The sequence below is a fragment of the Thrips palmi genome, unplaced genomic scaffold (assembly GCF_012932325.1).
Source record: "Thrips palmi isolate BJ-2018 unplaced genomic scaffold, TpBJ-2018v1 HiC_scaffold_18, whole genome shotgun sequence".
Lineage (NCBI taxonomy): Eukaryota > Metazoa > Arthropoda > Insecta > Thysanoptera > Thripidae > Thrips > Thrips palmi.
In genome coordinates this window covers 19,320,665-19,345,407 of record NW_023144627.1, presented here as the reverse complement: position 1 = coordinate 19,345,407, position 24,743 = coordinate 19,320,665, and the positions used below count along the sequence as shown (strand labels likewise).

At 49.6% G+C, this 24,743-nt stretch overlaps 5 protein-coding genes across 5 annotated transcripts in view; 2 read left to right on the top strand and 3 right to left on the bottom strand.

Moving 5' to 3' along the window:
* LOC117644361 (exosome RNA helicase MTR4) lies at positions 1-4,805 on the bottom strand. The gene is made up of 15 exons (XM_034383740.1): positions 4,626-4,805; positions 4,137-4,253; positions 3,821-4,063; positions 3,548-3,722; positions 3,151-3,465; positions 2,697-3,069; positions 2,438-2,598; positions 2,080-2,356; positions 1,829-2,001; positions 1,415-1,735; positions 1,142-1,330; positions 885-1,048; positions 642-804; positions 399-561; positions 1-325 (listed from the first exon to the last, which is right to left on the bottom strand). Exons 1-15 carry the CDS (start codon positions 4,745-4,747, stop codon positions 168-170), a joined length of 3,114 nt encoding a protein of 1,037 aa, XP_034239631.1. The 5' UTR covers positions 4,748-4,805; the 3' UTR covers positions 1-167.
* A 204-nt stretch (positions 4,806-5,009) lies between these two features.
* LOC117644363 (tRNA-splicing endonuclease subunit Sen34) lies at positions 5,010-6,460 on the bottom strand. The gene is made up of 5 exons (XM_034383741.1): positions 6,289-6,460; positions 5,957-6,195; positions 5,590-5,878; positions 5,357-5,518; positions 5,010-5,265 (listed from the first exon to the last, which is right to left on the bottom strand). The coding sequence occupies exons 1-5, from the start codon at positions 6,341-6,343 to the stop codon at positions 5,060-5,062; spliced, it is 951 nt and encodes a 316-aa protein (XP_034239632.1). The 5' UTR covers positions 6,344-6,460; the 3' UTR covers positions 5,010-5,059.
* LOC117644365 (brefeldin A-inhibited guanine nucleotide-exchange protein 3) lies at positions 6,453-17,134 on the top strand. Its single transcript, XM_034383743.1, has 29 exons — positions 6,453-6,909; positions 7,153-7,286; positions 7,369-7,503; positions 7,596-7,761; positions 7,845-7,986; positions 8,079-8,372; positions 8,450-8,582; positions 8,660-8,757; positions 8,839-9,023; positions 9,109-9,317; positions 9,397-9,510; positions 9,589-9,736; positions 9,811-9,974; positions 10,059-10,329; positions 10,416-10,613; positions 10,695-11,046; positions 11,130-11,303; positions 11,386-11,547; positions 11,639-11,978; positions 12,064-12,243; positions 12,328-12,589; positions 12,666-12,801; positions 12,873-13,219; positions 13,290-13,846; positions 13,919-14,503; positions 14,685-15,008; positions 15,080-15,210; positions 15,321-15,669; positions 15,994-17,134. Exons 1-29 carry the CDS (start codon positions 6,825-6,827, stop codon positions 16,207-16,209), a joined length of 6,591 nt encoding a protein of 2,196 aa, XP_034239634.1. The 5' UTR covers positions 6,453-6,824; the 3' UTR covers positions 16,210-17,134.
* Positions 17,135-17,260: 126 nt separating this feature from the next.
* LOC117644364 (proteasome subunit beta type-2) lies at positions 17,261-18,480 on the bottom strand. The gene is made up of 4 exons (XM_034383742.1): positions 18,272-18,480; positions 17,842-18,035; positions 17,595-17,760; positions 17,261-17,520 (listed from the first exon to the last, which is right to left on the bottom strand). The coding sequence occupies exons 1-4, from the start codon at positions 18,360-18,362 to the stop codon at positions 17,357-17,359; spliced, it is 615 nt and encodes a 204-aa protein (XP_034239633.1). The 5' UTR covers positions 18,363-18,480; the 3' UTR covers positions 17,261-17,356.
* Positions 18,481-23,537: 5,057 nt separating this feature from the next.
* LOC117644763 (voltage-dependent calcium channel subunit alpha-2/delta-4) overlaps positions 23,538-24,743 on the top strand; it is a 41,214-nt gene continuing 40,008 nt past the window's right edge. Inside the window, exon 1 of the mRNA XM_034384378.1 lies at positions 23,538-23,691. Within this exon, the coding sequence (XP_034240269.1) occupies positions 23,555-23,691 (137 nt within the window). The 5' untranslated portion in view covers positions 23,538-23,554. The remainder of the gene's footprint in view (positions 23,692-24,743) is intronic.

Sequence of the window (24,743 nt, the reverse complement as noted above, 5' to 3'; positions counted from 1 at the left end):
TCCTATTGATTAAAATCGACTGAATTCATGAAATTTATTCTGGCACAAGAGATAAAGTTAGGTAACAAAAATGCATCAGTGATCTTGAGAAAAAAGCATAAGTTTATATCTCATGTATAAATATGTCCGAAAGACAACTCTGCAATTTGGAAAGTACAGATAAGAAATCATAGGTACAAACTGGCAGCAAAAACAATGTCCCTCTTCATTAGTTTGATTCCTTCACTGAATTTGTTTTCAAGGTTGGTGTTTCCTATGTTTTTAGCTGCCTGACACAGTTGTCGCAGCACTTCTTCAAGTCTTCTCATACAACGAATGATGCTGCCTGTAAAATGTACAGAAAACAAAGTTAAAGAAGTTCTTTATTTACCAAATAGCTCAGTTTAAAATGACCTTACCTTCAAAAATATCAGTCATCTTGCAAATCTCAAGAAATGATGCACCATTACACCATGAATAAACTACATCCATCAAAAATGGCTTAAATTGACTAACGTAATCATCTTCAACAATTTCTAACTTTGCCTCTGAGCTCACTTTGGCTATTCTTCTGGCCAAATCCTGCAAAATATTTTAATGAGTTTACTACCAATAATCCACTAGATCTTGTCTTAGGAAAGAAGTGTTAAAATTGTTCTCACCTGCATTTGTCTGAGAGGTCCAGATAATTCTTCAGATTTCTTTGGATTCTGAGAACTCTTTTCGTCACAAACAAAACAACTGATGAGTGACACACACTGTGGCACAGTCAAATCATTAAACAAGCCGTTGAAAATCATTTCAGTCATCAACAACTCATCACACCTATAGAGAACAGAAATTTGATAAATGTGAGTGTCCGAAAACCAATGCCCAAAAGAAGGTATTGCAATAGTAACACTCACCCACTAAGTTCGCAGGCTACCCTTCCCTTGAGTTCAATTACATCACCATCAGTGCAATAACCTAATCTTCTGAGAATTCTTTTTCTGCATTTAAGTTCATCCATGTGCAACAAAGATTTTGCATGTTTTAATTCACCCTTAGCAAGCTTCAGTTGATTGCCAATCTGACAGAGGAGAAGAAAGAAAGTTGTTGGAGGTAACAGCATGAAAACATAGAATTGATACAGTATTCGAGTAGGTTTCCTGCTTGAACTTACTTCAACTTTTTTCAGGTACAAAGCATAAATATGCTGGAGGTCCTCACTTTTGTGAAGGGGGTGAGCATACAAACGCTGCTCGTAGGTTTCAATCTGCCTCACAGAGTCCAAAAATACATCATCCTTAATATGCATATCAGTGACTGGATTGAGAAGAGGGGGCCCATCAGTGAACCTCTTTTTCACTTCCTATAAAAAAACAAACACAAGTCCGTGATAAAGACACAATCAGATAAGTCCACAGCAATCTTTAGGAACACAGCTAATACTGACCTGCAATGTTTTGTGGACTGATTTCCTGTTATCTGGGGGACGCAAGTCCTTAGGATAGTGTATCCTCAAGGAACTAATTTTGGTTATCAAAGAGCTAAGGACAGGGACCACTTCCATGTCTCCCGTTGCACCAGCAGGACACGGTTTGGTAGGCTGGTCATCTTCTCCAGACACATGGAGAAGCACTTCAACGATGACTTGCGGCGGTTCGCGAGACGGGTTGGAGTGTCCTCCACGGCCTCGGCCTCGCCCTGACTGAACATCTTGCTTCTTGAAGTTTATGATTATGCCCCAATCATATTCATCATTATCATGCTTTATCTGGTAAAAAACAAAAACATATTATTTTGTGGTCTAAAAATGACTATTTTTTTAAAAATTTGAACTTTAATATGATTATACTGATTGACATACCTTCACCATTCGGCCTGGCTGCAGGAATGGAATCAAATACTGTGGCTGAGTAACGTAGCTCTGATACACCTTCCCTAGGTTTTCAAGTTGAGTACGGATGTGATAATACGACTCTGCCTGGGCCTCTTTTGGAACAACAACTCCTTCGAATTCTTGTTGCAGTTGACAAACCTCTGAAAATCCAAGTTAATGAATAAATGTTGGATGCCACACATAACAAAAGTAAAATAAAATTTACTAGCTGTACGTACTTTGATAAAGATCTGGAATGATTGAATGATTTTGGAATTGGAAGAAACTTCTCTCCAGCATGTACTCTGGATTAATTTCCTCCACTCGTAAAAGGTTGAGGACCATGTTATATGTAAGATGGAAAGCGGAATTGATGGGATCCGGTAGGCCCTGAACCATATCACGACCCACTTCAGGGGAGACAGCCTCATCCACCATCAGGATGACAATACCTTTCTCATCAAGACCTCTTCGGCCAGCTCTTCCAGACATCTGAATGTATTCTCCAGATGTGACCTGTGGCAAGATTTTAACCAGTATAGTAATTACATGAACTATGCAAGGATTTCAGACTGCTAAATCAATACAAATATTTACCCATCTGAAATCTTTTCCATCAAACTTTCTCATTCCAGTGAACATTACAGTTCTTGCAGGCATGTTCAGGCCCATGGCAAATGTTTCAGTAGCAAACAAAGCTTTGATAAGACCTTCCGCAAAAAGAATTTCAATGGTTTCCTTTAAAATCGGGAGTAAACCTGGCAAAGGAACAGAAATATAAAAATGAAAGCATAACCTAAATAAGAACAAAGATAGAGTGGTCATAAAAATATTAGATAAAGACTGAAATCATTACCTCCATGATGGATACCTATACCACGTCTCAAAAGAGGTAAAACATTTTCAACTTGAGGCAACATTTTGTCTTCTTCTGAGAGCACATCCATAGCATTGTTGAAAACTTCATCAACAAGCTTCTTATCCTCCAAACTATTAAAATCCAGCTTTGCCATTTGCATAGCATAAAGTTCACAGTCCTTTTTACTGAAGGAGAAAATGATAACAGGAGCAAAATTTCTTTCCATAATCATTTTGACAATTTTGAAGCAACTTGTATCATTTCCTCCTTTGACACCACCCCTGCGGCCACGCTCTGGTGCTTTGGCATTGTCACCAGCTTTGGCCAAGACAGACATGGCTGTGTTAAAATTTTCCTCTTTAAATTGACCCTGTAAATTATGAGACAAGACTTGAGTCATCACTAAAAATCAGAAATTGAATAGACAGATGAGTTTGAGGACAATACACACGTTTTCATCTACAACGAGATGAATTCCATCTCCTCCATTTGGGAATATGTAGTGTTGCAATGGAACAGGACGATAGTCTGTGTAGACCACATGGCATGGCTGGTGGTGAAGGTGGACGACCCACTCGGCGAATTGACGAGCATTGGGAATTGTAGCAGAGAGAAACACATAGTGAACATTGTCTGGAAGCAGGATCAAAGTTTCTTCCCAGACAACACCTCGCTCTTTGTCTCTCATGTAATGGATTTCATCAAAAATCACCCAACCGACTTCCCTCATAATTTCAGAACCTCGGTACAACATGTTCCTCAAAATCTGGAGGGGATAAAAATGGGTAAGATAAAACACATCAACCAAATAAAGAACCAAACAGAAACAGAAGAAAAGTGGAAAATACCTCAGTTGTCATAATGAGGCATGATGCTGATGGGTTAATTGTGACATCTCCAGTCACCAAGCCAACATCTTTGAACTCCTCATAGAATTCACGGTATTTCTGGTTACTCAGGGCTTTGATAGGTGTTGTATAGATTACTCTTTGCTTATCTCGCAAAGATTGAGCAATAGCATACCTGAAAAAAAAGACCAAAGATAAAAGTTACATGAATAATCTAATTACAAGTAAAATATAAAATTTAGGAAGGTAAAAAAAGGTGAACAATGTACTCACTCAGCTGTGACAGTTTTTCCTGCAGATGTGTGTGCGGAGACAAGTACAGATTGATTGTTCTCAATGCACATAATAGCCTCATTTTGAAAAGGGTCCAGAACAAATGCGTACTCTTTGGCTGGTTTGCCTGTCGATGCCTTCAGTGGGACATATTCCACATCTGGTGGCACTGCAACTTCATGGACACAACCTCCTACAGTTTCAACAGTATGCACTTTGATGCGTGAACTGATTTCTTCCAGACTGGCAAAAGCAAGGTGAGTATAAGAACAAGGATCCAGTGAAAAATAATACCAAGTACAGCAAAGGCACTTACTTGATGTCGTCAATCAGTCCCTCTAGCTTTGTCTTTTTACTGTTTCCCTCATCTTCATCGTCATCAGGGAACTCTCTTTTAACGACTGCAGCTGACTTGGTATCTGTAGAGCCCGATCTGCAAATGCAAAACACAAGTAAGATGACAGCAAATAGAAGCAGTAAGAACATGAAAATTTAGATTCAAGGTGGTGTCGTTTCAGGTGAAAACTGTCACTATCTAGTATGACAAGGAAACTATGGAAAATCTTTGACATTGATTCTTGGTTAGAGTTCAACAAACAACATCAATTAACAGTTTTGAAGATGCAAGCCAGGTCAAATATACTTCAGCGGCAACAAGTAAATGTATTCTAAAGGATTACCAAGAATTGTCTTTCACTTGCAAAAGTAAATACGACGTTTCTTTAATGTTCACATAATCAAAACAAGCCAACGTGCTTTCAAGAGAGGTTAGGTAAGTTCCATTGGTGATAAACATTGGACATACTTTGATTTGAAAGCCGCTGATGTGGAGGGCGCCTCCCTTGATGGTACTGGTACTTCAGGCACATGCCCATTTTCTGTATTTTGATCAAAAACGCTGAACAGGTCGTCCGAAAAATCAGCCATTTCAACCGAACGCAGAGAAAACCGCTTTCAAGAAGCAGGCCCACCTGGTTATTGGCAGTACGCGTTGTGCAAATAAGGGAGCCGAGCTTTCTTTTGTCATTCCCTTTGGCGGCAAAGTTTGAAAGGGAAGCGGCGGCCAGACAGGCCAGACCACAGATCATCATCGAAGACCAGTCATCGAGGCATAGTCGTACCGGAAAACGTAATGTTTACTTCCCCCCTTGTTTATTGAATCAAGAAGTTTCAAAAATAATGCCATGACTAAAAAATATCAAACAAATTTTATTAACTAGTATTTTGAATGTTGAACAGCTAGTTTAAATTCATGGTAGGCCCTCCAGCCCACTTTATTGACTGGTAACTTATTTTTGATGAGTCTGGTGGGAGAGAAGCTAGCACAAAAGTTTTTCTCACGGAGGAACCAATTCTACCATATGTGACAAATTGATGAACAGAGAAGGTTTGCGAGTGTGGAACACACACTACGATGAATTGAGAGTGAAACTTCACAGGGTCACCTAAAATTTTTAAAAAGATTTTTTTTTAATAATTAAAAAACATAAGGATAAACTATTTAAGGTAAAATAGAACATTTCTTTTAAGTTTTACCTGGATATACTAAAAAGTCTCCCCCGAACTTGTGCCCAGTTGTTATGAAATAACCTTTTTCCCATAGATCTTTGAAAGTTAAATATCTTATTTTCTCTTCATGAGAACTGGGAAATGTCCAAGCAACAGGGCAAGCATCCTCAGCACGCAACCAGGGATATGCTGTAATCAGACCAAAATTGATTAAGAAATTGCAAGGTCAATGTTACACATTTGAGTAACACTAGCCTTACTTGTAAATGTCTGAATAAGAGTGTTTTCTTTGGATAATGGTGGAATTTTGGCCAACTCCTCTTCAAGAACAGCTTGTCTCTCTGCATCTTCAATAGGTTTTAACAGTTCAACAATTTTTGCCACGTCTTCACTTTTATCATCTGTCTCTTCATCATTACCCTCGCTCTTAACTTTCTTTCGTTTCTTCTTTTTGGTATCCAGCCCCAGCTGCTTCCGTCTACGTCCTTCAACAATTTTGTCTACAAGCCCCTCCAAAGCCACTTTTCGTTCGTCCTTCATTTTATCTGCCTGCATGTAAATAAAATAAAAGCATAAGTAAGACAAACAATAAATATGTAACAGAAACAAATGGTAAATAGCACAAACCTGTTCTGCATAAGTCTTTTGACGATGAGCCTTAAAGGCCTTGACAACTCCTTCTCCAGGACAGCGGCTCAGGGATGGGTAGTTAGCTAAAGAAATTACATTCATTTCTAAGAGCAACGTGGCTTCTTCAGGCAGAAGAGACATTGGCAAGCCATGTAAAGCCTCTTGATTTGAGAGGTTCGGCAGAACTCCAATCAATGATCCAACAATACGATGCTCCTCTCGGATTTTTAGCCAATCTACAAGAAAAATGAAAGATTATGAACAAGTAGTCATACAATCGACATTATCCCTCACACTGGTTTGATGTAGTTTGATGAAGTGATTTTTACCTTGAGCATTCCAAATTAATGGTGTACCCTCTTTGGAAACTGACACCTTAATCATTGTTGATCAAGAAGGTGGAGAAAGGGGAAAAATAAGATGTAAATTGTTAATCGGATCTAACCACAACAAACACACTCTGTTGACATTTGTTGCGCTCTGCCAATAATGGTGACTGATTTCTGTGAATAAAGCCTAGCAGCCGACAAGCCTTTTTGGCTTTCGGCTTTGAAGAGAATAATCAAAATATGATACAAAATATTCAAATGAATGTAGGAATATCATTTAAGCAATGCAGAGGTATTAACCTGCGAAATCAGGGAAATTTTCAAGACGCAAAAGGGAAATTTTATTGTGGTTAAGTTGGTGCTGGCTAGCAGACAGCTTCAGTGGAGACAAGCGGCGGTGTTTACAGCTACAGCAGGTGTTTTTGACAGTCTGTTGCTGTCAACCGACATGAAACTCCTCAAAATTGAAAGTTTTTCCCAAGATCAGTGTAACTTTAGGTTTTAAGCAAATTTTTGTGCGGTCGGAATACGTGACAATGGAGGACTTGCTCTTGCAACTCGTGAAAGAGGCTGGCGGGGCCAAGCTAGCCCCACTCAGAACAGCGGCTCAGGAAGCATACGGTGAGTCATAATCGGGGATTTTCGACCAAATTTTCAATATTTCTGAGAATAACTGGACGTGGAACTGGATTTCGTACATTTTTCAATCAACCCAGTTTATGCTCGTTTTGTTGGAACGCTTCCGTTAGTCAAATTGTACCAGTTAAAGAATACCCTTTGAACCAGTTTGAGTTGTTGTGGATTGTGAATGCACCTCCCCCTCGTTCCTTGATGCTAATGAAATTAAATTTTGATGTGTTGCAGATTTTCTCGGACGGCAGTCCGTCCTCATGCACGATCCAGCTTATGAACTAAGGGCAAAGTGCCTATTACCGTTGCAAATAGCCTTAGACACAAAACGGAGCAAGTTTGTAGCTCTTTCCCTCTCTGGGCTACATGTAAGAAAACCATCAATTCATTTACAGCTTGCTCCAAGTTTGAGCTTTTTGTTCCTAATAATTTTAATTGGTCTGTTGGTAGAAACTTGTGCGGGATGATCGATTCCAATCTCATCTTGAACCAGAAGACGATTCTCTGTGGCTGCCGTCACAACTCCTTCACGTCTTCAATTCAATGCTTTCCCACACAGATGATACTCAAGTGGACATGCTGAAGGTGAAGAAGTCATACTGAATATTCATAAGATGTGTTTTGCTTCATGTTAAAAATGTATTATGCTGATCTCTTGCATTTGTATCCCAAAACAGGTTTTATTAAATGTAGCCTGCTCTCCTAGCTGGACGGTAAATGGGCGCATAATCATCCAAATGTTGACTTTGTGTGGTGAAGCATACGAATCTGGAAATCAATCTGTCCAAACTGCAGCACAGACTGCCACTAGTCACACTTTAAGGGCTTTCTGTAACTTTCTAGGTGAGCCTGTTTTCTTTATTGGGAAATATTCTTGTGAATTTTCAAAATAAATGTATATTAATCATAATTTTTGGATATTTTAGAGGAGGAATGCCAAGAGCTAGAGCTGAATGCCCGGCGATCAAAGGATGTGGCAGGCATTGAGCTGAGTGCTGGTGTATCCTGCTTCAGTGAAGTCATTCCCATTATGCAGTTTATTATAAGCAGACTGGATGAGTCACAAAGGTTATTATTTTTACAAATTATTTCAAGTTGACAGTTATCTTGTACTTATTTTTATTTTATCACAAGTGTCCCTTTTTTTTCTTCTTTTGCAGCTGTGGAAGAAATGGGCACACAATAGTGTTCCTGCTTGAATGTCTTCATACATTAGTGTCCAGTTTGCCTCAGGCAGTGCATGCTAACAGGCATTTTACAGCATTTTTATGGCAGAAATTGTGCCCAGCGCTTGTGGCTTTTTTAGGGACGCCTCGAGTGGACAAAAACATTGTATCCTCCCGCCCTGACAATTCTACCCTCAGCAAAGCAGGTGCTGTTGTGAAAGGGCGTGGCTCGGGCTGCTTGGCCACCGCCCCAAGCTTCAACAGCCAGCAGGCCAAAACTGTGTACAGGTAAGGAAATGTTTAACCACATGATGCGAAGAAATAAGCAGTAAAGAGAGTGTTTCAAGTGGATGCCTCCCTCCTAGCATTGGAACACAACTGGTTCGTCTTGTCGGCTGTGTTGGCTCTTTGAGACCTGTCTTGGAATCCGTTTTCCACCGAATGCTGCTGTACCCACCACCTCAACATCGTTTAGAAGCTTTGCGAGCACTTAAAGAGGTATTGAAAATTTTGTACAGGTAATCAAAAAATTTTGTTCCATTGAGTTTCTTTTACTTAGACTCCATATTTTTTAGCTGCTTAGAAGCCCCAGCCGCATGGTTGACTTTGCTGGGCCAATTATTTTAGAGGATGAAAAGGGATCTCCTCAAAGTGACATGGCTCTCATGAGATTGTAAGTTTGGTTGTCTTGTCATGCACATTTGCCTTTATTGTGACATTGACTTATTTTTTAATCAATATGTATGACTTCCAGGGTCATGGACTCCATTGAAGAGTGCGCAACGAGGGGAAATTCTGCACTAGCACAAGCCAGTGTGGCCTGTATTGTAGCTATGCTGGGGTCTTTGGAAGAACTCTGTGCTGGCAGGGGTGTATCTGACAAGTACACAGAAAAAATTAATACCACCTACCCACACTTAATCTTGTGTGACTACAGAGGTAATGAGTGCCTTTCAAAATATTTTCTCTAAAAATCCTTCTTAAAATAATTTTTTTTGATAACATTTTTCATTTGATCCCAAAGGCCCATTAACTTATCAAAGCATGTCAAGACTGCCCAAGAATTATAGGGAAAGAATGGAGCGAGAAAAGGCAATGCTGAGAAACGGTGCTGCTGAAAGTGACAGCAGTAGTGGTATAGAACAAAGCCAACCAGGCGCAAGTGATCACAGTGACAGGAGTGATCAAAGCCACAGTTCTGGGGATACTGAAGGACCAGAAGATGACCCTCAGGTGATTTAATCTCACTGTCTTGATGTTTTTTTTTTCTTTGTGGTAACCTATTACTAATTTGTTGTTTTATCCTGATTAGTTGGATGAAATGGTTGCTGATGCTGAGATACATGTTGGAAATCAAAAGCTTGACCCAATTGATGAAAGGCTGGAGCGCTTGCCTCGTACCCTTCATGACTATCAACCTATACCGGTACTTATAAATTTCTCTGCCATTAAAAAAAGGCAAATCAAACTGCTTCTCCTGTTGCTAATGTTTCTCTTAATCCAGGTCCGTGCTGAATACATTGATGTTGAACGTCAGAGTGCTCGTCATTTTGCTCAGAGCCTCAATGGTTTAGTGAGAGATTTGTTGAGCTTACGAAGTTCAATAGAAGTTGATGCTGCTATGCAAGAGTTTGCATCCAAATATTGCCAAGGTTTATAAAATTAAAAATTCTTTTATTTATCAAGTTGCTTGATAACAAATATTCACACTCAATATTTTTTTCAGGAGTATTCACCGGACAACATTTAAGTGACTGTCCCGCAGCACCTGTGACTATCATCAATGCTGATGGAATTTATCTTGCTACATACTCTGCTCTTCTTTTGAACCTTAAACTGATTCACCAAGGATATTACTCTGATAGCAATAAAATGCTTCTTATGAATGAGGTACATTGAACAAATCTTAGCAGACAGTCAAATCTTAGAAGACAGTTCAGTGCCCAAACAATGATGTGTTATTTTCTTTCCTAGGATCAATTTGTCGAACAAGTTCATGGTTCAGGAGTTCTTGTTTATTTGTCATCTGCCTGGCTGTCAGAGTTGTACCAGGAGACCCTAAGTAACAGTGTTCTCGAGAGCAATGGTTATGATCCCTCTCAAACAGACAACATTGCCCTAATTAACCTGCTGACTGATCTTGATGGCTTGGACTCGAACCAACCTGGTGGCCAATTGCTGTCCGACTGTAGACGCCTTGAACGAGCCACTACTCAAGTTGAAACTAGTCCTGAGGTCGAAGCAGGTAAGCAAGTTAAAGAAATCTCATATTTCATGAACCATCACACTTTATAATTTTTTGTCCCTTTGTGTTTTGCCTCCTTTTGCCAGGCATCAAGTTGTCTCGACGAGTCCTCACGTGCTGCTGGGACTCTATGCTCGCCGTTCTCTCCTCCTTGTTGGAAGGCTCCAGTCGTGTTGCATCTAGCCGTACAGGCAACAGTAGGGATGACAGTAGAAGATTCCGAGAGGCAGTTGTCTCTAGCTTGGAAGGATTGCAACGAGCTGCCAAACTAGCAAATGTTTTAGGTAGTTTTCTTTCCACAGCTTTGAGAGTCTTGCATGGAAACATTTTATTTTACTTAACTATCTTTCCCTGTTTGCTGACAGGAATGCAAACACGATGTGGCTCACTCTTTTCTCTGTTGGCCACTGCATCATGTCCTGTTGGAGCAATGGACAGTAATTTGAATGGGGCAGCCTCAGATGAAGATTTAGCAGCTGAGGCAAATGATAATAATGGCTTAGGTCATGCTTTTACGAGTGCTCGCAACCGAGAACAGTTGGCCGCGGCTTTAAGGCACAGTCTTAGGAAACCTCGTCAACGCATTCGTAAGCTGAAGCGTTTGCTTGGTCAGACTCGTAAGCTTCATGCCTCCCATGCGCTAAGTATGGATGTCCTTGTCGGCCGCGGTCTTGAAATGAGCAGTCACAGTGCAGACTGTTGGCCTCATGTGTTCCGGTAAGAATTGACCTCTAAGGTCCAAGAGGATCTATCTTTAATTAAATTTGTGCAAATTCAAACCAAGTATTCTGTATTTGTAGGTGTTGCTTGTTTGTGGCCAAGTTGGAGCATGACTTTTTCAGCCAAGTCCACAACCGTAATCTTGGCCCTAAATTATCCATGAAAACAAGTTCTTCTTCACCCGCCATAGACAAGTCTTCTATCCACGATCGTCTCAACTTGAGTTTTGACTCTGTTGACGACACTGAAATATGGTTGGTACATTCTACTGTTCCGTTATCCAAAGTAAACAGCTGTTTTTTTTTTCTCAAATAATTTTTAAATTTTTTGTTTTAGTGATGTGTATGGGTTCCTGTCCACACCATCCACACCTGTGAGTACTGCTGCCTCTGTAGCGGATGTCATTCAAGGTAGCTCTGCAGACGCTAGTTCAGGTGGTCTTTTATCAGACTACCACGCTGCTAAAGTCATTTGCCTTTTGTCTCAGCAAGTTGACAGGTATGTCTGCAAAATCCCTCCAAATCATGGCCATTGCCCCACAAATCCTATTGTTTTATCTTATCCCGTTTATTTTTTTCTGGTTTCACAGGTTATTTGAGGAGGCTGCTCTCAAGCTCAACATGAGAGCCCTCTCTGGCTTTTTGAAGGCTCTTTGCTCCGCATCGCACGGTCAGCTATTTTCGCGTTCAGGGAAAAGCAACCCGGTTGGCCGTGTTAGTTCAGAGCAGGAGGCGGCGGCCAGCAGGACATGGTGGCCAGGAGCGCGCCTGAAGGGGAAGTCTCAGACCGAAATCGAGCAGCACGACCATCCCGATACATCGTTACTGCTGACGCGGATCGGTGACGTCATGCTCAAGTGCATCAGGAGTGGAAGGCCTTTGATCCACATCATGAGAGCATGGTCTATAGTCGGGCCACATTTCATGGAGGTTTGTGACTTGCCAAAGTCAAGGATTTTGTGTGTTTGATGTGTTTTGATCTTAATATTTCCTGTTATAATTTTTTGTTTTACAGGCTGCTTGTCACAGAGACCGTGCCATATCCAAACAGGCAGTTGCATGTATTCATGATTCTGTCAATGCCCTCCTTAACGACCTGTCAGAGCTCCCTTATTTTCACTTCAATGAGGCCTTGTTCAAGCCGTTCGAAAATCTGCTCTGCCTTGAGCTTTGTGATTCAGACGTCCAGGATCAGGTACATTTTCAAGAGTAAAAAAAAAATGTGTGGCATTCTTCTTAGTGGCCATAATTTTTAAATTCCTGTTGTATTTTTATTTAGATTGTCAGCTGTATTTGTGAATTTGTAGAAGCAAATAGAACTGAGATCAGATCAGGTTGGAGGCCTCTATTCGGTGCATTGCGAGTTGTGAAAGTTGCTGCACCCTCTGCTGTGTCAACTACTCCAACGTCAACTGCAGTTGGACACCTCGCGGCCCTGCTGGACGTATTTCAAGTTTTCCTCAACACCCACAATCCTCTAGTCTTCTCCAATGCTGCTGTTGATTGCGTTCTCTGCTTGCTGAAACATGTGCGCAAACCAGGTGAGGTTCCTTCCGAGATTTTGCTAGTGAGTGAAACTGCGCTCCATTCCAGTCTGACAAGGTTTTCCTTTCTCAGGTGACGCTGAGGATCCAAACAGTGAAGTTCCCCTACAGCTACGGATAGCTGCTCTGAAGTACCTGCGGCGCTGTTGCCAAATCCTTGCCTCCATGTGCGACATGCCCGCCTGCCCCATCTTCCACTCCGCTCACCGGTACGTCGCACGGCGGTGGTCCGTTGCACCGTCTTTTTCACAGTGGAAGGCTTACTCGTTGTTTTCCGCAGGCTGTGCCAGAGCCCCGCGCTGGTGCTCAACCCCATCCACTCGGACTTGGAGATCGTGGACTGGGAGCCCGGCTCGTGCATGGACGAGGCGACCACGGCGCTGCACGCCGCGCTGGGCGCCGTGCCGCACTCCACGCTCAGCACCTTCGACGACCCCGGCATCATCGACCTGGCCTCCGTGGACAGGCCCAGCGGCGTGCTGCGCGTGTGGTACCTGGTGCTGGAGGGGCTCATGGCCACGGTGGCCGCGCCCGGCGACACGCCCGGCGACACGCCCGGCGACCAGCAGCAGCAGCACGTGCTGGACGCCCTGTTCCAGCAGCTGCACGAGTTGCTGCAAGTGCCAGGTACACTAGCAGGCTGCATTTTTTTAAAACAGTGTGTCTGACTGGGCCTAACCGAGTGTTTCCACTGCAGGCCCGCTGTTCGCGCTGCACTGCGTGAACCACATGCTGCTGCCCATGCTGCAGGGCTGGCTGCGGCGCGCCGGCAAGCAGCCCGACGCGTGGGACCGCTGCGCCGCCAGCTTCAAGCAGTGCACCGGGCTGGCCACGGACCTGGTCGTCGAGTACCTGGCGTACCTCAAGGGCGCGGCGCCCGGCTCGGCGCAGGGCGGGGCGCAGGGCGCGGCGGGGCTGGTGGAGGCGGCGTGCACGCTCATGCTCAAGGGCGTGCTGCTGGTGCTGGTGGAGTGCGTGATCCAGCCCGTGGAGAGCATCGCGCGCCTGGGCTGCGCCTGCATCCGCCACTTGTTCACGTCGGCGGGGCCGCTGCTATCCGAGCCGCAGTGGTGGGCCGTGGTGGCGGGCGTGCACCTCGCCACGGCCGCGTCGCTGCAGCCCATGCGGCAGCTGCTGGTGGCCTTCCGGCCCGGCAGCCACGCCTTCTACGGCGACGTCGGCCAGGTCAAGGTGGCCGCGCGCAGGGACACGACGCCGGAGCAGTGCCTGCGCCTCGCCCACCTGGGCCACCAGGTAGGCGCCGTCGTCCTGGACTTGGCTCGCGTGTTGCCGCCACGGCGCTGACGGCCGTCCCTCTGCTTGCAGGTGTTCTTGTTGGAGGGCCAGCGCGAGGCGGCCTGCCCCGCCCCCGCCGCGCCGTCGGTGTCCGTCCCGGGCGGCGGCCCCGGCGACGCGGAGGAGCGCTCGTACGTCCTGCTGCTCTTCAGCCCCAGCTCCAGGGCGTCGGGGTCCGCCACGGCGCAGAGTTCGCCGGGGGCGGGGCCTTGCTCGCCTTGCTCGCCGTGCTACGCGCTGGGCGCGGGCGAGGAGGCCGTGGTGCGGGTGTGGTACCGCGCCCTGGTGGTGGGGCTGCTGGCGCACCAGCTACTGCTGCACTCGCTGGGCGCGCTGCTGCTGCGGGGGACGCCGCACGCCGTGCCCAGCCTGGCCAACGTGGTGCAGTGCGGCAGCGCGACCGGCGCCGAGCCCGGCCTGCCCGCCCTGCCCGGCCTCATGCGCTGCCTGTCGCCGGCCCAGCTCGAGGCGCTGCTCTCCGCGCTGGACGTGAGCTACTGCGCGGCGCTGCAGTTCGACGCGCGGCCCGGCCTCAAGTTCCTCGTGCAGAAGGTGGCCGGCCTGGACTCGGCCGCCAACCTGTACCGCCAGGCCGCTGCCGCCTGGACCATCAAGGTTCGTCTGCGCCTGTTTCCGGGTTTCTGGGCAGCGCCGCGCGCTATGGCGCGCCTGCGGACCGCCGGGTAGGCCGCCCGCCGCGCTCTGCAGCCTCTGCAGTCGCGAGGCTGCCTACCCTCGACTCGGCGGGCGGCGGGCGCTTTGCAAACCGCTTGAATGAACTCTCCTTGGTGTGCAGGTGGTGGTGCTGGTGGACGTGGCGCTGCACCAGATCGCCGTCACGTCGGCGTCCACGGAGGACGTGCGCCGCCTGATGGAGGACAGCCCCACCAAGGACGGCGCGGGCAGCCTGGGCTGGGCGCTGTCGCTGCTGCGGCAGTCCTTCGACGCGCTGTGCGCGCTCTACGTGGACGTGGTGGAGGACCGCGAGGGCCAGGGCCACGGCCAGGGCCGCCACGCCGCCTCCGACGCCCTCGGCGACACGCCCATCTTCTTCCTCACGACGCAGGGCTCCGACTTCCCCGACATCCCCTGCAGGCAGGAGCTGCTCGCCGAAAGACAGGTCTCGCACCTTTGCTCACCTTCTTCAATGTGTCTTTTCCTGGAAAGGTGTTTATTCTGTGGGGCTTTCAGGACTTGGGGAGTGCTGACTTGGAGGAGGCCGACAACGCGAGTGGAGGGCCAGAGGACGAGGACGAGGACGTGGTGCCCAAGCCGAGGAAGGTGAAGAAGGAGAGGCGAGAGAAGCCGTATCGTCCTTTCAAGTGAGTTTGTTGCGCCGCAGCTGTTCATTCATCATTGCCGTAATTACAAAACGTGTGTGGGTCTGCGCCTTTTGCCGGCACTGCAACAACGAAGCCTTTGTGCTTTCCAGGCTGGCGGACCTGGGCCGCATGTCTCTGGACTCCACGAGCAGCTCCTCCTCGAGCGTGGAGGTGGACGAAAACGACGGCACCAGCCACACCAGCCACACCGAGCACAGAGGGAGCCCCTCGCCGAGCACACTGGACGACGCGGACCAGGACGACGACGACCCCCCCAGCCACGAGCAGGACGGGGTGGCGGAGAACAACATGGAGACGCTGGTGGCGGAGTACCGGCGGCACAAGTCGAGGTTCGGCCTGCAGCCCAGGGCCAACCCCTTCAACTCGCCGCCGCCGCCGCCACCCGCCCTGGACATCCCCCCCGAGATCGACCAGCAGCGGAGAGCGAGCATCGTCAAGGTGAGACCAAAGTCCCAGACTTAGCCGTCCCACAGTGGGCCAGAAGACCGGTACAGGCGGCCGAAACTCTAGACGCGTTTTGAGCTCCAGAGTCGCTAAATGGGACTCGAACCGAACGTGTGACCCCACCAATGGATTCCTCGTTCGGAGAGCAATCCATTGGTGGGGTCGCACGCTCGGTTCGAGTCCTGTTTACCTACACTAGGACTACACTGGAGCTCAAAACGCGTTTAGAGTTTTTGCCGCCTCCACCGGTCTTCTGGCCCACTGTGCGCCCTCTTTGCCTCGGTGACACTTGAATGCCGATCATGATTGCCCACGCAGGACTCCGGTGCTCGGCGCGTGGCTGCCCGGGAGATGCTGGGGTCGCTGCTGGACCTGGTGGCCCAGCTGTCCGACGCCCAGTTCATGGCCCTGCTGCCCGCGCTGTTCGGAGGACTCCGGCGGCTGACGGCGCACTCGCGCGACCACACGCTGCAGCAGGCGCTGGCCGAACTGTACCACCGCATCGCCCGCCTCTACGGCTTCAGCGCGGAGTAGAGTCCAGAGAGAGTCCTCGCCCTCTCCGTATTCTAGTCAAGTATTCTATCCAAGTATTATACCGTAACTGTCACCAGTAGAGCGAAACGGGAGGTCTCCTCTTGGTATCAAATCAAAACTTATCAGAAAATTATGAGTGAATCGAATAGAGGATAAATAATCTATTGTTCTTGTTTTTTTTTTAACGTTGGCAAAACATTTTATGTACGCCTTTTCTCTCTCCTAAAGTAATTGATTTTCCTGTCACTTATCAATTTTTGTGGGATAGACCCATGTGCTACTTAGTATTGATATCGGTTGCTGAAACTGATTTTATATTGATCTGTTATGTTTTGTTTTAGTTTGTCCATCATTTCTCCACTTTATTTTCTTTTTCTGAACCAACTTCTAGTCATTTTGAAACCCTTTATTTAAGTAACCACTTATTGTGATTGTTTTTTAAGTACTGTTTTATTTTTACAGAAGGACATATTGACCATTATGGTGTAGTTTTAAAATATTATTTGCATTTGTATTTATATTTTGCTGTGATTACATAGACCAAAAAATGTGATTATGATCATGATTTTTGTAGTATTATTGAGACTGCTCCATCAATAACTTTGTTTGGAGGAACTGATCTCATATTGGTAGCCATACCTTATTTTTGTGAACTAAATTTTATGCAGACTATGTTAAGACAGGTAATCTGCCTATGAATGCGTAATTACATTTAAGTACCATTGCCAAAGTGAAATCAGTCATCAAAGATCTAGTAGTTGTACTAAAAACCAAGTGTGAATTTTCAATTTTGACCCAATCAGTATACCAAAGAGCATATTCAATGTTTTCTTTCATCTTTTGAATGAGATAATGTTGAGCAGATAACTGTAGATAGTTAACCAATCAACCAAAATATTTAATCAAATAAATTCTTTGAAACAAATACCTGCAAATCATTTCTTTTTCACAGATCTACTCCATTTTTAGCCTGCCTTTAGAAACGTTCAAAGTTTCTCATCTCTGGGAGGAGCACAAAGTCCACAAGTCGTACAATCAGAAGAGCTAGAGATATTTTTAAATGAATTATTTATTCCCCATTAGTCTTAGGCATTTATAAAACTTAGTTTATTTCAAAGAGCAAGCTTAAACAAATATGTGTATTATTTTACACGGCAGGTTTCAGATTCTTGGCTGTCAGAGGCTCTAGATCACGAATTCCATTCTTGTCAACAATTTGAACTTTGAAGTTGGGCAAATTGACAATTAACCTCTTGTGAATCTCAGCCACACACTTTCTAAGAACATCATAGGCCTCCTCAACATTCATATCTGCAAAGAAAACCCCATCATTAATAATTTTGCATGACACCACATAGGGAAATGAAAGACAAAACTAAACTAACCATTGCGATGGAAGCGGTCCATGATTCCCATACAGAAAAATCCACCGTAGCCATGAGTGGCGAAGGGGACTTTCTGGAAGGAACCCAAGTAGTCGATGAAATACAGAGCAGATTCATCGGCATTGGTATCGTAGCCACCCAGCAACATGTTGACCTGGTAAGGAGTCTGTTGGAAACACACAATAAGATGTTACATTTTGCTGGAAAATTTTCTAGGGAAAATTAAACAAATACAGGAGATACATACGCTGCTGCGCAAATGCTGAGCTAAAGTCTTCCTTGTGAAATTAGCAGCTGCCGATGGGGACAACTCGTATCCATGACGCATCTTATACAGCTGAATATTTTTGGCGATGAATTCCGCAAATTGGGTAGTATCACCTGACTCTCCAGTGATGCCCATAGCCATGTGGTTGGAGATTTTGAAAAGCTTGTTCTCCTCTGTAAACAATAGCAAATAATTACCGAATGAGACTGACAGGTTGTGTTTCACATAAATATACACACACTTTACGTCAGAATGACATAAAACTTCAATGAAACGCGTGTACGAATTTAAGCAAAGCATCTGCATGACATTTACGAAGAGTGAAGCCATGTCCACAAGGTAATCAATCAAATACTGAGAATGAATAACAAAAAGCACAATCATGGTTGGGGTTAGAAACCGTCCTTACCATTATTCATGACAATAATACTGTGGGCATTGGTCTGATCAGCCGCAATAATCGCAAAGTCTTTGCAGGCCAGGCCGAGAAGACACTCCATTTTCAGCGATTTTTGTCCAACTTTTCTGTGGCGAAATAAAGATGATCGGCGTTTAGGTGAACTGAAACCCGTCGCAGCACAGTCAACTCACTTTCGAGTCGAGAGTTGCCGGATGCTTTCGACCAAGTGTGTCCAGCTCTCGAATGTATGAGAAATAGCGCGGGTAGCGCGGAGATACTCCACGCGCTACGAGACGAGCGAGCGCGATGTGCGTTCGGCGATACCCCGCGCAGGGAGGCGGATGCGGCGGACGAGGAAGGGAAGTTCTCACGGTGCGGGCACGTGCGAAATGATTGATAACGCACTGCGCTGCGCGCTTGTGACTCTGGAAAAATAAACAAACTAAAAAAAGAAACGTAGGATTTTTTTTTACAATTTTTCATTTTTATTTAAACTTGAACGTTTGTATGGAATAATTTAAAACAGGCGGTGGGCCGATTTTGATCTTGGGTCGGTGCGTGCTTCAGGCTGTTCGCGTTCGCGGTGTGCGAGCACGCTATACTCCGGCAGCTCCGGTTTGTGTTTCGAACCAGACGCCCTGGGGCGCCCTGGGGCTGAAGCCCGACGCCGGGGAACGGGGAAGGCGGCAATGCGTTCGGCCCAGCGGAGCGGAGCGGCCAAGCCCGGCGAAGCCCGGCGAAGCCCGGCGAAGCCTTGCAGTGCGGGGCCCACGACCGCCGGAAACGTCCGAACGCGTGCCGCCCGTGTGGGTTCGAGGTTCGGCCGCGGATCGGCAAGGGGTGGGGATGCTGTCTCTGAGCGAGGGAGGCAGGCGGCGTCACCCCTCCCCTCCCCTCCCCGCACCGCGCTACGCCGCTGCGCCCCACATCCAGCCCCGCGTCCGGGGCGTCACGTCGGGGCCGGGGCTGCCGGGGCCGCTCGCTCCACTCGGACAGCCCACCGCCCAGGGGAGGGGGAGGGGGACCACCCCGAACCCGCGGACGCCGCGGACGCGACCCGCGGGGCGGGCAGGGCGCTGCAGGGGGCGGCGCGGGGCGGCGCGGGGCCTCCCACCCTCATCGACCGAGCCGAGCCGAACGGGCCGAGCCGAGCCGAGCCGAGCGAGCCGAGCGAGCCGAGCGCATGCGAAAGGGGGTTGTGTCGGGGTAGGGGGTGCGGCCGCTCTGTTTTTTGAGGCCCACCCCGCCGCCACCCCGCCGCCACCCCTGCGGCCCTGCGGGGCTCCAGCACACAGGGCCCCAGCCCAACGAGGCAGCCCCAGCGGCAGTGAGGCCCCAGTCCGGCGCAAGCCTCCGCCGCCACGCCACACCGCCAACCCCGCCGTGCCGCCACCCGCCGCGCCGCGCCGCGCTCCGTGGCTCCGCCGTGGGGCCTCGTCCTGCCGCGTCCTCGCCGTGCCGTGCCGTGCCGTGCCGTGCCGTGCCGTGCCGTGCCGTGCCGTCGTGCGCCGGACTCTCCCGCGTCCCGCCGCCCCCTCGTCGCGTCGCTCGAGGCCGCGTCCGTCACGTGTCCGCCGCGTGTCCGTGTCGTGTCCGCCGAGCCGGCTCGGCGTCGTCGCGTCGCGGTCTCCGCAGGCCGCCGTCCGCGGGGCCGCAGTCCGCGAGGCCGCCGTCGTTGAAGTGAGTGCAGTGTTGGTTAAGGCCTCAGGCGGCAGAAGGAGTGCGGCACCCGCCTGCCGCAGGGCGGACAGGGCGGGCCGGCGTGCGAGCAGCCGGCCCGGTACCCGGCCAGCCCGCCCCGCCCACCAGCCAGGGTCCTGCCCTGCCCGAAGGGAGGGGGGGCGACCTGGAAATCAGTTGGCGGGAAAGGACGATCGCGGGTGCGCGTGAGTGTGCCTCTGATTGTGTGCCGTGTGTGTGTGTGTGTGTGTGAAATAGAGAGAGAGAGAGAGAGAGAGAGAGAGGAGAGAGAGAGAGAGTGAGTGAGTGAGAGTGAGAGTGAGAGTGAGAGTGAGAGAGAGAGAGAGAGAGAGAGAGAGAGAGAGAGAGAGAGAGAGTAAGTGAGAGAGTGAGTGTGCGCACACTGTCGAATAGGATCCTGCAAGGTTGTCCACCCCTTTTCCGCACATTTGCCCGGCGAATAAAGTCGGCGCCGCACCGGAAGTGGCGGTACACTAGGAACGCTCGCGCCTCTGCACTTCGCGGTGCTTCGCGCTTCGCGGCCGACCGCGCCGAAGTTGGCCTGTTGGCTCGAGAAGTTTGCGCGGTGTTCGGCCGATGGCTGTGGCGGCGAGGAGGCGAGGAGGCCACCGCCAATGGGTACCGATATTCGGGTCGGCCCGCTCGGCCTGCGCGCTGCGCGGGGTGGACGGGACGGACGGGCCTAACCTGCCGACCGACCCGGACCGACCTGCATTCAACTTTGGCCAAAGTGCCTCACCAAAGTGCCACAGCTATGCGCGGCTATGCGCCTTCGCCCCGTTCCCGGTCGTTCCCGGGCAGCGCGGCCCGGGCGGCCCGCACCGCGCGCCCCAGTGCTGCCAGGGCCTGGGCCAGAGCCGCCACTCCAGGGCTGCCACCTTAACAAGGTTTCATCAACAGTTGCCTGGCGCTACACTGTAAAGCTTAGCGAGGCTTGTCGAGGCTTGGCCCACTTCACCGCCCTGAGGCTGAATAGAGCCCGAGGTGCGCGTTGGCGCGGCGTGCACAGTGTAGGTACACTGGCGACGGTGGCGGCCCAGGACTACACCCGGACCGGCGCGGCTCTCCAAAGCCCTCGTGGCACCACGGTGTGCCTCACGGCCTTACGGTGGTGGGGACAAACTATTCGCTGTTATCGTCGGGGACCGGGGCTGCCGGGGCTGCCGGGGCTGCCAGCACTGCCAGGGCCTTTCTGGCAGGCGGGGTGGCGGCGCGGCGGCACGGCGTGGGGACCAAACCCGCCGACCAAAACTTAGCCGAGCCCCACGAGTCCCACCCCCTTGGCACGCACAGTGGGCCAGAAGACCGGTGGAGGCGGACAAAACTCCAGACGCGTTATGAGCTCCAGAGTCGCTAAACAGGCCTCGAACCGAACGTGTGACCCCACCAATGGATTGCTCTCTGAACGAGGAATCCATTGGTGGGGTCGCACGTTTGGTTCGAGTCCCATTTAGCGACTCTGGAGCTCAAAGCGCGTCTAGAGTTTTGGCCGCCTCCACCGGTCTTCTGGCCCACTGTGACTCGTCAGACTGAAAGCCACCCTCAAACAGGACCGGTTCATTCGCTTTTGGAATTCACGTTTGGAAAGGGAAATATTTGTTTGAGGCTGGCGCTCGGCCCGACACGCCACAGCGACACGTGCGTTCCTTTGACGTCAAAGCGGACGGCCTGCACGGCCTGGAGCGCAGCGCTTCGTCGCTCCGTCTCTCTCGCACCCCAACGGCACGGCCCTCGAGCGCGAGAGAGACAGAGCGACGAAAGCACTGCTCACAATCAGTCGCGGTTGTGCGGCGAGCGCCAGCCCTGGAGGGGTTGTTGGAATCTGCAAGTTAAAAAAAAAAGATAGAGACGTGTCGAGGTGTCGAACTGGACGTTGAGACACGGGCGCCGCCCTGTTTAGTGACTCTGGACAAAACTCCGCCTCCACCGGTCTTCTGGCCCACTGTGCGTCGGATACGCAGAGTTGTTGCAGCTGTTGTTGAAGGGCCGGATCGCCTACAACGTGGATCAAGCTGTATCCTTCACGTCAAGCCGCGCCTCGGCCGCGCCGCCCCGACGTCGGGGGGCTGTGGGGGCTGTGGGGCGCAATGCTAGGGTGGCCAACAGAGAGAGAGACAGAGGGCCTGGCGATGTACTGTGCTATGCGAACAGTTGTACGCTGTGCATTCCCATGCGTGACCACGCGCAAGGCCCTCGCCCCCCCCCCCCCCCCCCGTCCCGTTCGCCCCGCCCCAGTCCAATTTCCTCCCATTTGCGCGCCAAATGGAGAGACGTGCTTTTCAGTAAGAACGCCACTTTGACATTTTGGTTTAAATATCCTTCCTCGCATGAGGAGAGAGCGTGCGGGGTCCGCATCACACTCTAAAATAGAAAAAAAAGTTTTAAAAAATCAACCAACGGCGAAGTTTGTCGGTAGGATTTGCAGGAGAAGAAAAAAAACTAAAATAAAAAAACAGCGGAAACGTTTCGACGAAAAAAGAAAGGCGGTGTGCGGAACAGGCGTAGACTGGAACGAAGGGAAAAAATGGCGGCAGTTAGGTGTGGCGCGCGTGGTGGTGTCGTGCGGTTTTGCGCCGTCACTTCTAGCCACCCCACGCGGCACAGTGGGCCATGAGACCGGTGGGGGCGGACGAAAGTCTAGACGCGTTTAGAGCTCCAGAGTCGCTAAATGGGACTCGAACCGGACGTGTGACCCCACCAATGGATTGCTCTCCGAACGAGGAATCCATTGGTGGGGTCACATGTTCGGTTCGAGTCCCATTTACCGACTAAGAGTTCAAAACCCACCTAGGATCTTGGCCGCCTCCACCGGTCTTCTGGCCCACTGTGGCTTTCCAGTGTGGAGTTGGTTTGACAGTGCATCGACACTGCCTGCCCGCTCGCCGGGCCGAAATGCCGCCCGGATTCGTCAGCTATTTTGGGAGCAGTGTCGACTCCGGCACTCCGGCCACCCACAGAGTGCTGCTCCCACACTGGAGGCTCCCACACCCACCCTACCACAATTTATCTTATTTATGGGCGACCGCTTTGACGTGCTGCCCTCCCCCTCGCGAATATATCGCCCCCTCCCCCTCGCCATGGCCCTGATGGGGAGACAAGGTTGAGCCATGGTTTACACCACATTAAACGCGCAGGGCAGATAGTTTGCGTTTTTGAATTTTCGCTTTTCGCGCGTCCCAATTTATGCAATTTGTGCCAAATGGTGCGAGCGCCTTTTCTGGGAGGCCTGCCCGCTGCATGCAGCCTGCAGGCTGGCTCCGAACATCGGCGCTCTGTCTCCCTCGCACTCACGGGCCGTGCCGGGCCGTCCCACAGAGGAGCGAGAGAGACTGCCCGCCTGTCCCCCCCCCCCCCCGGGCCGTGGTTTCTATGCCTTTTATCGTGCTCTGTTGTGAATGATGTTGACCGAAGTCATAGCGGAAGGGATGGCAACCCAAGCCCTGTTAAAACATTTACAAATAAAGGGAGGGTCGAGGTTTTTTTTTTTAATTAAAAAAGCTGCTGGTATTTGAACCTTGCTTCTTGTTGGCAGATGCGGTGGCGAGGGCTGTGAGGCCAGGCTGTGAGGCCAGGCTGTCTAGGCTGCCTGCCATGACGGGGCCCACGCGCGCGGGGCTCTCCGCGGGGCCCGGCCGGCCCCCGCGAGGAGCGTGGATGCTGTTCCTACTGCTGCTCACCAGTGCCGTGCCCGAGTCCCTGGAGCAGGACGAAGACATCCCGCACAACGAGTGAGTACAATCAGTCCGAAAAATCGAGGCAAAACAAACCGGGTCCAAAAAACTGGGTCCAAAAAAAACTGGGTCCAAAAAACTGGGTCCAAAAAAGGGTTCAAAAAACCGGGATCAAATCCCGAGCTCAAAACAGCGAGTACAATAATCTGGGTCCAAAAAACCGAGTCCAAAAAAATGGGTCCAAAAATATGGGTCCAAAAATATGGGTCCAAAAATATGGGTCCAAAAATATGGGTAAAAACGGGGTCCAAAAACCGTGCTGGAAATACCATGGGTGGATTCTCAGGAGGTTTTCCTCACCGGAGACATTTTTGCTGACTTTATTAGATAGCATCCGTTCGTGCAGTGCCCCGGTAACAATTAGGCACGCACTCCCCGAGGACACCTCCCCAACACCACGCCCTGGGGACGGCCTGGGGACGGCCTGGGGACGCCCTGGGGGCGGGGCAGCGCGCCGAACACACGCACGTCCAAATCACAGCCAAACACACCCACGTGGAATAGCACGCCTGTGCCAGTATAAAGCAGCAAAAAAAAAAAAAAAAATCCGTGCACGGTGGATTAAATATGAAGAGTATCAGAACGAAGGCCGGCAGAATGGTTTCGGCTGACCAAGAATGCACTCGCTTTCGGGCTTTCAGGCCTTCGGGTCGATGGCGAATGGAGAGGGGGTTGACTTTCGTGTCTGAACAGGGGCATTGCTTTGGGAAACAACGGCTTCGCTCTGTGTCGGTGTGAGAGAGAGGGCCGATGGGGAAACAAGCATGCAGCCACGTGTCCGGGCACCGGAAAAAAAAACAGAGTTTTGGGTCTCCACGTGACACCTCCACTGACAAACGTGCATTCTCAACTCGTCCATGCACGACTACTGAAAAAAATAGCAGCAGGGGCTGGGAGTCGAACCCACGACACCTCACTTGGCGGTCCCAATCGCTTCCGCTGCGCTACACTGTGTGGCCATCACAGTGATCACGGCGCCCCCCCTTGTACGTCAACACGGCGTGCCGACACAACGTGCCGGGACAATCTGGCTTGATTACACCCCCCAC

Excerpts from the sequence above, each read along its gene's own strand:
- LOC117644365 (XM_034383743.1), top strand. The coding sequence starts at position 6,825 with ATGGAGGACTTGCTCTTGCAACTCGTGAAAGAGGCTGGCGGGGCCAAG. Across the intron at positions 7,287-7,368 it reads TTTCCCTCTCTGGGCTACAT|AAACTTGTGCGGGATGATCG; the intron begins GTAAGAAAACCA and ends GTCTGTTGGTAG. Across the intron at positions 9,737-9,810 it reads TGCATCCAAATATTGCCAAG|GAGTATTCACCGGACAACAT; the intron begins GTTTATAAAATT and ends TATTTTTTTCAG.
- LOC117644361 (XM_034383740.1), bottom strand. The coding sequence starts at position 4,747 with ATGGCTGATTTTTCGGACGACCTGTTCAGCGTTTTTGATCAAAATACA. Across the intron at positions 562-641 it reads GACCTCTCAGACAAATGCAG|GATTTGGCCAGAAGAATAGC; the intron begins GTGAGAACAATT and ends AATATTTTGCAG. Across the intron at positions 326-398 it reads GATGACTGATATTTTTGAAG|GCAGCATCATTCGTTGTATG; the intron begins GTAAGGTCATTT and ends TACATTTTACAG.
- LOC117644363 (XM_034383741.1), bottom strand. The coding sequence starts at position 6,343 with ATGATTAAGGTGTCAGTTTCCAAAGAGGGTACACCATTAATTTGGAAT. Across the intron at positions 5,519-5,589 it reads TCTTATTCAGACATTTACAA|CATATCCCTGGTTGCGTGCT; the intron begins GTAAGGCTAGTG and ends GTCTGATTACAG. Across the intron at positions 5,266-5,356 it reads AGACTTTTTAGTATATCCAG|GTGACCCTGTGAAGTTTCAC; the intron begins GTAAAACTTAAA and ends TAAAAATTTTAG.
- LOC117644364 (XM_034383742.1), bottom strand. The coding sequence starts at position 18,362 with ATGGAGTGTCTTCTCGGCCTGGCCTGCAAAGACTTTGCGATTATTGCG. Across the intron at positions 18,036-18,271 it reads TATTATTGTCATGAATAATG|AGGAGAACAAGCTTTTCAAA; the intron begins GTAAGGACGGTT and ends TATTGTTTACAG. Across the intron at positions 17,521-17,594 it reads GGACCGCTTCCATCGCAATG|ATATGAATGTTGAGGAGGCC; the intron begins GTTAGTTTAGTT and ends TTTTCTTTGCAG.